Source organism: Aptenodytes forsteri, unplaced genomic scaffold, assembly GCF_000699145.1.
Source record: "Aptenodytes forsteri isolate BGI_AS27 unplaced genomic scaffold, ASM69914v1 Scaffold82, whole genome shotgun sequence".
In the NCBI taxonomy this organism is placed as follows: Eukaryota; Metazoa; Chordata; class Aves; order Sphenisciformes; family Spheniscidae; genus Aptenodytes; species Aptenodytes forsteri.
In genome coordinates this window covers 4,457,457-4,468,060 of record NW_008795490.1, presented here as the reverse complement: position 1 = coordinate 4,468,060, position 10,604 = coordinate 4,457,457, and the positions used below count along the sequence as shown (strand labels likewise).

The 10,604-nt window shown below is 36.1% G+C and overlaps 1 protein-coding gene across 2 annotated transcripts in view; it reads left to right on the top strand.

Annotated features, from left to right (window-relative positions):
• The first annotated feature begins 6 nt into the window (after positions 1-6).
• The window catches only part of TFB1M (transcription factor B1, mitochondrial), a 33,305-nt gene continuing 22,707 nt past the window's right edge, over positions 7-10,604 (top strand). Inside the window, exons 1-5 of one of the 2 annotated variants that reach the window (XM_009281431.2) lie at positions 7-190; positions 744-901; positions 2,526-2,677; positions 6,274-6,382; positions 8,135-8,286. In XM_009281431.2, the coding sequence (XP_009279706.1) occupies positions 769-901; positions 2,526-2,677; positions 6,274-6,382; positions 8,135-8,286 (546 nt within the window). In that variant the 5' untranslated portion in view covers positions 7-190; positions 744-768. The remainder of the gene's footprint in view (positions 191-743; positions 902-2,525; positions 2,678-6,273; positions 6,383-8,134; positions 8,287-10,604) is intronic. The other variant, XM_019472646.1, reaches the window with a different exon arrangement.

Below are 10,604 nucleotides of genomic sequence, written 5' to 3'. Positions count from 1 at the left end.
GGTCTCAGCGCTCCGCGGCTTTGCCCTCATCGGTCCCTGTCGTGAGGCCACTGTGACCTAGGGTGCGGAAGGCGGCCTCTCCGCAGACGGCCCGTTGCGTGTCGGGCTGCACCTCAGAAAGCAGTAGGGTTGTGTGGCGGGCCCCGCTGCCAAAGGGCGAGCGCTTGGTGCCGAAACTTGTTGGCCCGAGGTGTGTAATGGTGAGGCTGGGGCTGGCGAGCGCCAGCAGAGAGAGGTGAAACGTTTTGTCCTGTCGTGCTGAAAGTGGAAAGAATTTTTTTTAAAAGTAGCTAATGCCGTTGTTTACACTTGGGGTTCCTATCTTCACCTCTGCTTAGAAAAGCAGGTGATTCAGTAATTAAAAAAAAAATCTTTTAATTCTTCTTCAGGGACGCTTTAATTAAATATATTCTGTCTTTATCTGATACCGTGAATTCCAGCAGATCATCCTTAATGAGTCTTTTTTTAAAGTAATGAAAGATTGACGTTGAACAATTGTGAGAGCGTTTTGTTTTAGCTGATGTTTTGGCAAAGCTACAAAACAAGACCGTTTCCCAAAGCCCGCAAATACATGCTTAGCATAAGCACTGCATACAGTAGTCAAAATACTGATGTTTAAAATTTAGCACTTGTGTAATGATTTGTAAATCATGTCTTGGTTTGTAAACTTAGTAGGGTTTTTAATATTAAGTACGTTAGAACTTATTGCATGTGCTGCAGTCATCTTTTCAATGTCTCTCTAGGAGGAAGGAACAAGAGTTTTGTCTTATGGCTGTTCCAGGAAAGGTGGCGGCTTTCCGTCTGCCTCCTCTGCCAACTGTTGGAGAGATTATTAAACTTTTTCGCCTTAAAGCACAGAAACAACTTTCCCAGAACTTTCTGCTGGATTTGCGATTGACAGGTTAAATGTTTTATTTTAATATTTTTAACTACTATAAAAGATGTATCCCAGTTTTCTTCAGAATCCAGATTTTAGCTAAGGAGATGATTTTTGCATGATGACGTCTGTCAAACTCATGACAGCTCAATGGTAAACTTTTAAAAACTTCTTTTTATGTACAGAGCAATTTTATGAGGGAGGAGCTGGAGTAAAGTAAAGTTTTTAAAAGAAGTTTTTAAAAACTTCTTTTAAAAGTAGTTTTAGCTTAGACGAATTGATTTTACTTGTAAATTCCTAGAAAATGTTTATTTATAAATTATAGAGTAATTTTTAGATAGAAACTATATTCCTGTATAAAATATGAGCTATAGATTGAAATGCAAAAATCCAAGCCTTAGTAGTACTTTTACCATTCAGGTACTATTATAGTTTATAAGTTTGATTCAAAAATGAGTAATTTTTCCAGATTATTATGTATCATAGAAAGTACTGTAACTCATTGTGCAGTTTAATTTACTGTATACTGTGGTTAGGAAGGTCATTTGTCTCAGTTTATCAGAAATGTTGTGGCTTTTTTGAACCAGCTACATTGTTCTGAACAATTCAGTTTTCTCCAGCTTCACGTCAGCAATAGGTGACAAAGCTGGCAGTGCTCAATCAGTGGTGAGTTTCTTTACTGTCCTAGCGGTGTCTGGGTTTTGCAGTAATAAATGCAGTGCAGCTTCATGTAACTGGTGATTTGATTACATTTGAAGATTTGGGTTGATAAAGATTTAGGATATGAACATGAAACTCAGTTCCACTTCCTGAATAACTGGACTCTTACCCTTGAATAAAAATATCCACGTGCATTTAGTAGAACCTTACAAGTAGATGAGTCTTCGGATATTTCTTGGGTTTATTGCATACTTAAGAAATTACAGAGTGAGCCACATAATGTCTTTCAGCATCCCTCTCTCCGTGCTTCTTAATGATCTCTTTGTTTCATTAGCTACGTTTTTAATCCTTATTTTAATCCTTTTTCAATCCTTATCTGTTCTCTTTCCTGGCTGTAATGCCTTCCAGTGTTGTGTCCTCCCACTTACGTACAGGTATTCTTTCCTCATCTTTCAACTGCCCCACTTTCTGTAACTTCCAGTCGCCTGTATTCCAACTTTTACTTTACTCCAGCTCCTCCCTCATAAAATTGCTCTGTACATATTGTAATCTTCGTAGAGATTCACTGTAACTTTTTTGCTTCTTAAATTTCCTTGAAACTGAGGTACTGTAGTGAAATACCTTTATAAGGATAAGTAGTGAGACTTTAGGACACTGAACACAAGTGCTTACTTGCAGGAGGAGAATAGAACTGCTAGTTTACAGATGATAAATAATACTCTCTTATTCTGTAATGAGCAACAACGTATATTAAAGCCATTAAACTTTAAATAGTCTTTTTTTAAACAGTTGAGTGTATCTTGTAGTATGAAACCGATCTGAATTCTGTGCAGTCTAGCAGGGGTGCGATCATTTAACTGGGATGTGTCACTGTTTGTGTCTGTTCTGTGATAAGCACACTTGTGCTTTAACAATAAACAATGAGTTTATCTTAGTGAGCTGGATCTTTTGGAGAATAAAGGCTTAGTATGTTCTTTGTGTCTTGCAGACAAGATAGTGAGACAAGCTGGCGAGCTGAAAAATGCCCATGTTTGCGAAGTGGGCCCTGGGCCAGGAGGAATTACCAGATCCATTCTCAGTGCTGGTGTTGAACAGCTCCTTTTAATTGAAAAAGATGCTCGATTTGTTCCAGGATTGCAGGTACCATCTGGAGAATAGTTTGTATAAATGTATCCACAACATCGAATAACAACATTTTAAGAAAATAGAAAGGTTCCAAGTATCTTGTTGAGATCTCAGCATTGAAAATAGGTTTGCTTCTTTGGCTTAAATCAGAGCTATCATTTGTTTGAAGATGAAAATACACAGTATAGCAATTAATTGCTCCTGCTTTCTCATATGCCTTTTCATTTAAATACCCATTGTCTCTTCAGGACCTGATCCTGCAACAGAATTAAGGCTGAGGTGTGGCTGGTTTTTTCAGGTTGAGATGTTTCAGGTGCTTTAAAGGTCTATCCGTGCACGTGAAATAGTAGTTTGAAGGTGGAACGTAATGTCCTTTGGTCTTATTTTTCATTTTAACCCTAATAATTATGCTTTAAAGCTTATAAAATTGTGAACGTATCTCTCCAGTTAATATAGTTTAATGTGGATTAACATCCACATACAGAAGAATAAAGCAAGCATTTATTTTACATTTTCAAAAAACCCCACTCTTAAACTTTTGTTCCTTTCTTTTGAAGTTGGTATAAGTTCACAAGTCATTGTGGCATTTTTGAAACACCATCTAGTTGTGTTGATGAAGTTTGGCTGTATAAATTTAGCAAGAAAAACTGAGTCCAAAATCTCTTCAGATTTGACTGTTTTCTTGTGCCTCTACAACCTCAAATCACAGCAATTCAAAGGGCTTTCCATATATTGTACTGTGTCTTCTGTAGTAAATCAGCAGTGAAAATAGGTAGTTCACTTGAGAACAGCTACCATCTCTTTGTAGGACAAAAAGAATGCAAGATACGAATGAAACTGCTCGTATCCTTAAACCTGAATATGCATGTAACTATGTCTTTGTAGGGTTAGCCACTGATAATTTACAGTATGCCATCTTTGCCTTGTGAAGTACGAAAACGTTATGTTTTCACTTTTCTTGAATGGTGGCAAATCTGCATTTTTGTTTTAGATTTTAAGAACTGTTTTGGGATTGGAGAGTATTTGAGGTTAAATGATACTTACTTTAGTTAAAAAAGTTTTTTAAGTACTTAGACAATTTTTCCGGTCTTCCAAAATGCAGCCACTACAACAGATTTCTCTGAATAAAAGTATACTTTTCAGGGTCTTTAATGATCTTTTGGTATGTAATTATCTTTACTATTCAAGTGAATTAACGTTAGTCATTATATTTAATTAGCAACCTCACAGTAGAAATAAATATGTCTGAATGAGGTTATTGAATATAAAGATGCTATAACTCAGTAACAGTGGATGTAAATGAACAAGAAATATGGTGCATCCATTAGTGTTAAGTTTGGTATTGTTTTTTTCTCTCCAGATAAGACAATACATAACAGAATCTTTTATTTTGTGATAATGTGAATTGTAATAGCTATTTTTTTTCTGGTTTCCCATTAAAAGCTCTATCAAAACCAAATGCTTACAGAAGGGTTGAGATTTGAATAACAGAAAATGTCAGAGATTAAAATAACAATTGGGGACTTTTACTTAAAAATATCTCTTTAGATACTTATAAAATCACTGATGTAAAGCGTACAGCTTTTTTCATTAACTGTTTTTCTATCACAAAACCGAAGTAGCGATCCTCTTTACTGCAATACTGAAGTATAGTGAAGAACATATGTGTACAGAGTAACAGTTTACACAAGCTGAGAGTCTGTCAGTTCTGTCTTGCTTTTAAAGAATCACAACCTCACTATGCCATATGCCCTAATAGTTGTTAGGCTGGAAAGATTTATGAGGAGAGAAAGGGTGCTCCCAGCTAGAGAGTGGATTGAATATAGAATTCTTCCAGGAACACCATTTTAATTTTTTCTTTGTGCCTTTTTGGTTGTGTGTGAAGAACAGGAGGATCTGTATGATGGGGAATCACTTCGCTTATGTGCTTGGTGCACAAGAGCTCCTGGAACTGTGTTAGCTGCACACATTGGCCTTAAAATGGAGAAAGTTTCAGTGGGTTTCTAAGTCTTTATTTCAAATTAGAAATATACAACTGTGTTTTTCTGCTCACAAATTAAATGCAGTTCTCAATTATGTTGTGTGATACTCAAAAAACCCCAAACTCCTCTTGACATGAAAACCATTATTAAAAAAAAATATATGTTAATAATCCATTATTGTGTAGGCAGCTGTCTGCTTCCTCTTATGCTATTTTCTAACTTTATTGATCTTACATTATCTTTCATCCTGTTACAGCATTTATAACAGCTTCAAAGAAAGATTTGAGAAATCATGGCCAATTAGTGAATTTGTATGCAATATAATTGCTAGTGTAATGCCGAAAAATCTGTTAAGTGGTTTGGAGTTGAGGTCAGATTTATTTTTTCTATTTGGAAATAATTGGTCTTAAAACATGGAACACTTTTTTTTTTTAGCACGCTACCTAAAATTTAGCTGTTTTGACAGTAAAATAAACCTTTACTCAAAAAAAATTTCATGCAAACATTTTGTGAACAGTATGAGAAAGCAGCACTTTCCTTTGGCTCAGAGACCTGTGAAAGCTGTTTGTGCCCCTGAGCATGTTAACACGATTCAGATTGGAGATGGAACGAACAATGGTGAGCAGTTTATTTCGGCAGTTAAGCCACTAGCACTTAACTGTTCATGGATTTGGATTTCTGTGCAAAAGCAAAATTGTTCTTTAAGTCGTTTTTCATTATTCTGACTTAGGAACAATAAATATACCCAAATGTCATCTTTGTAAAAGTTGACTTGGCTTTTGAATTATGCTGTTTGTGCATAGTTTCATACTGTAAGAGAAAAGATGAGTACAACACTAAACAATGTAACTAATTTTGATTGTGTAAACTGACACCAGAAATGAAAGAATTGGTCATCAAACTACAGCCGGTTCTGAGTTTGCCTTTCAGCCTTTATTAAATACTAGATAAGCTGCAGAAGTGGGATAGAGAAGTTGACAACAGAGTGGATTTTGTAGCATCTAACAAGATACAAATTTTTGAGATTTTCTCTAGTGCTAGGTATTAATTCCCTCATTTTTGGGAACTCCTTGGTTTCTAATGGTGTGAGTTCAGACTACTACAGGGAGTATCTTTTCCCCCTTTTTTATGTAAAAGAAAAAATGACTGAATATTTCTGCAGCCTTGTATCACGTATGGCTATAATTGGATAATGGACTCTACAGCTATGGGGGAGACAGAATAAACAACATGAGCCTTGTTTCCATAGGTAATGGATGTAAAAACTTTTCAAAACCTGCTGCTTGCATTATTACTTAAATCAGGTGGGGTCCTGCTAGTGGCCCCGGGTTTGTTAATTGTCATTGTTGAAGAGACTCTTAGCAGTCTTTTTCAAGTTTAAATTCCCTGTTGAGAATTCTACAGCTGTGAATAGTAAGCGTTTACAGAATCACACATTAAACTTTTTTGTTAGTGTTTGCTTTTTGAAAGTAAATACTTACTAATAGTGTGCTCAGTTTTAACTGCTATTGTGCTTTTTTGTATGTTGAAAATAAATACATAGCAATGGTTTCATTCCTGTTGTGGCTGAAGCTGGAAATCAGTTTGGTTAATACTCACTGTGAATTCTGCTTGCTTGCTTACAAACAGATGCTATCTGAAGCAGCTCCAGGAAAAGTGTGCATTGTTCATGGAGATATTCTGACATACAAGATGGAGAAGGCTTTTCCAAAGCACTTAAAAAAGAACTGGGAGGATGGTTAGTATTTGGGTTTGGTTTATTTCATTCTTAAGGCTTCTGAGTTAGTCTTAAGTGTGGTGATATAGTTGGAGTTCACTCACTGCAGGTGTACATTTTGAAGGTAAGAAGAGAGAAACAAGCTAACTTTCTTTCTAGAAGGAAACAGAGAATCATCTTCCTCTTCTAAGACAAAACAGTGGAATTTGTGTGACATTCACCATAGTCAACATTATTGAGGAACTTTGCAGTTATTAACCTTAGGGTATCTATCTTGACCGTACAATAACGACTCTTGGAAAGTATAAAAGCAAATCAAATGGTATACTGTTTTCCCAGCTTCTTCCTCTTTTTGAAGAAGCCAGAAGCCACCACTGCTGGCGTTCCACTGAAGAAATTTCTGTAACTTTCTTTGAAGCTTTTAGGAAACTTGTCCTCAAAAATTTAATTTTCTCATTGCATTGGCTTCAGCTGGATATTTTTGGCAAAAGTAGAATCTAATCAGAGATTTTTTTTTTTTCTTTTCCAAATCTGAGGTTCTCATAGGACTCAATTTCACTTCCCTTTAAAACATGTGATAGTATTAGATAAATCAGAGAGAACCTCCCCTGCCTCTTTTCCAAATTTCTTAATTTAAGGTAGAGTCACTGTCTGTAGTGCCTGAAGAACAGTAAACTGCTTTCTGACTTAGGACATAAAAGACCATGCCACATTATGTTCATCTTGAAAAATTCCATGCCATATTTGCCTCATTGCAAAAGGTAAGTGCTTCACAAAACAAAACTATGAGCGAATGCATGTATGAAGGTGTAGAGCAGTTTTTAAAAATTTACCTTTCTTGAACACACATATAAGTCGTTGTTGTCTTTGAAGCTAACTAATTAGAGGTAAGATATACTTTTGCTGTATTACTGCTATATGAAAATCTGAAAGACTGGTGGATTTCAGAAAAACACTTAGCCATCTCTCATATATGTGTAATATCACAAATACACTCGAAATATCACAGCCTAAAAAGTGCATAAGTGTGCCAGAAAACCAGCTTGAATTCGGTATCATCATGTCTTATTCATGTTATTAAATGCTGTAGTATCTAAGAAACAATGACATGCTTTTGTCCACTTCTGTTGCACTTCTGCTTAGACATAAGGATCCCCGCTAATGAAATGCCTGCTTTGTGTTGTACAACACATAGATACTGATACGATACGTAATTGGACAATACGTATCACTTCTTATGGCTAAGTCTTGTACTTGCTCTAAGACCTTTTGATTTCCGAGGACTCTACAGAAGGAGAGCTCTGTCCAGTTTGAGCTAGGTGATTGTTCTGGGGATTATGAGAACTCAGTAAAATGCCCCTGGGAGGAACGTGTTGGACAGAAGGATGAGTGTACCTAGTAGTCATAGTTTACAATCATGAAAACACTGTTGTAGTTTTGCTGTTGTTACAGTTTTGCTATTCTAGAGTAGCTCAGCTGAAATCTACCGATCAGCTGAAAATCAGCTGAAAGCTACTGATTTATTCAAATGTTAATGAGAACCAAACATAACCACTTTTTTCCAACTAATTACTGAGAATAGTAACACAGTTTTGTCAGTGTAAGACAAGTATAAATGGAAAGGCATAATTTTGGTGTGACACGATAAAAATTGTTTTCATATTTTAAGTCTAGGTTGATACGCACCTATCTTTCTTACTTACATGTTCTTTCATGGCAAAATATTACGCAAAACTTTTTGACAGTTGTTTTTCTTCCATCAAATGTTAACAGAGCCACCAGATATACATATCATTGGGAATCTGCCCTTCAGTGTTTCAACTCCTCTAATCATCAAATGGCTTGAAAATGTTTCCAAAAAGGATGGACCTTTTATTTATGGCAGGACACAACTGACGTTGACTTTTCAGAAGGAAGTTGCAGAGGTGAGATGTTATTGTTTTCCCAAAATTTTAAACAAAAATTTGTTTACGTGCAACCTCTTGTTTAAAAGTACAAAACCAATCTTAGTTGGCTTTAAAAGGAGAGGAAAGACTTGGTTCAACTTTTAGTTTGTGTGCTATAAATTATGAATTTTAATGTTGAATTAATCATCTCTGATCCTTTCAGAGCACTTTTTTTTTTTCTTTAAATGTCTTATGGAGGGATATATTTCCTTGAGGTACTTAATCTGTGCTTTTCTGAAGTCTGATTTGTTCGACATGAATAGATTCCACAGGACTCTTCTGTTTTTAAATATCTTTCTTCTCTCACAGTCATTCATGCATCGTTTCATCAGTCTGTTTTTCCTTACCTTTCAATCATCTCAAGAAGTACACTCATAATTATTTCCTTTGCCCTCTTAATTAAAATAATCTTTAAAAAAGATAACTTCCTTGAAATAAGGAAAAATGGAAGGTTAGCATTATTTCCAGTTGTGATTCAACACTTAAAACACATGGGGTGTTCTGTCAAGACCATGGAAACTGACTCTGGCTTTTTTGAATGAGACTTCATATCAGAATTATTAATGGATTGCTGCCAGTCTTATGTGTGTAAAAAGGCATCACTTGAGTTCTGTCACAGCAAGTCCAAGAGCAAACTGAGATTTTACTTTGTCTCAATAGTTAGATTCTCAAAGAAGACCAAACTGATGAGCTATGTAGTAGTGTTAATTCTACATCAGTTGATAATAGGTTGACTTACTCCACAATCCTTTCAGACTTAACAGTTTACCTCTGTTGCCATTGCACAAAATGTATCATATCATAGAGGCTGGAAGACTTTTTGCTTTGTATTTATGAAAAGCAGCATGGCTTCTTACCAGCATCTCACTTGCTTTTAAAAAAAAAAAAAAAAGAAAAGGAATTACACATCAGTCTGAAAACTGAATTTCCATCTAATTACTCCAGTGTTCATAAATATCTGGTTTTCTGTGTGCAACCTAAATGTGTGTGCTGTTTTAATTTTAATCTTTCACAGTAAAAATTCTAATAGGAAAATTTTGCTGTGGTTTTTTCAGTACGCAGTTTAGTAATAATTATATATGCAAGTGGCATGTCTGCTGTCATTTTGGGATCATAGGAAACCATATTGTGCTGTCCGGAAACCAGGACACCCTGCAATCAAGATTCAAGACAAGTACTGGAGTATTTCCAGTAGGTGGCTCTAGAGAACTCGGGGACAAACGTTTAGTATGAAATAAGCTAGATTTCTTAATTCAGTTCTGAGCTCATGTGGTTTCAGGCATTAAAAAATCCAGATCTGTTTTCCAAAAGGACTTCATGTCATTTGAGATTATACCTCGTTGCAAAATACGGCTAATGGACTATGATATAAAATGCAAAGTGATGATGGGTAAGATGCAAAGATCTGTGACAGCAGTGAAAAAAATGGCCTAGCACTGTGTGAGAGCATAAATGCACTCTGTGCTTTATATAGCTGTAACCAGCTGCATACACCATTGGTGACATGCAGATTATAGTACTTCTGCACCCAGCATAGCTCAATGAGATGCAAAATACAATGCACTCTAAAGTTCCTTGTACTTAGAAAGCTGAGAAGTTAGAAACACTAGGAAATTGAATTATATGTTGTTCAAGGTCATGCAGTGAATCAGTGTTAATTGTTGTTGAGTTTACATTCTGGGATCTCTTGATTCTTGTTCTTACATCTATTTAAACACAGATCTTCCACTGAAGACAAAATTGTTTGTAGTTTCTGGTTTGCATTTCCATAATTGATTTGACATAAAAAACTCATTTGACAGAGACTACTTTGTCTTATGATTGGGAGAAACAATGATAATCAAAATCTGTGTCTTTTTTCTGGCCCTCTGAAGTTGCTGAAGTTAACCATTGTAATTTGGCATATACAGGAAAACTATGGTATAGTTGCCATCACGGAAACATGGTGGGATGACTCGCACAACTGGAGCGCTGCAATGGATGGCTATAAACTCTTCAGAAGGGATAGGCAAGGAAGGAAAGGCGGTGGGGTAGCCTTGTACGTTAGGGAGTTTTTTTGTTGTCTAGAGCTTAATGATGGTGATGATAGGGTTGAGTGTTTATGGGTAAGAACCAGGGGGAAGGCCAACAAGGCAGAGATCATGGTGGGAGTCTGTTATAGACCACCCATCCAGGATGAAGAGGCAGACGAAATATTCTATAGGCAGTTGGAGAAGTCTCACAATTGTTAGCCCTTGTTCTCGTGGGGGACTTCAACTTACCAGATGTCTGCTGGAAATACAATACAGCAGAGAGGA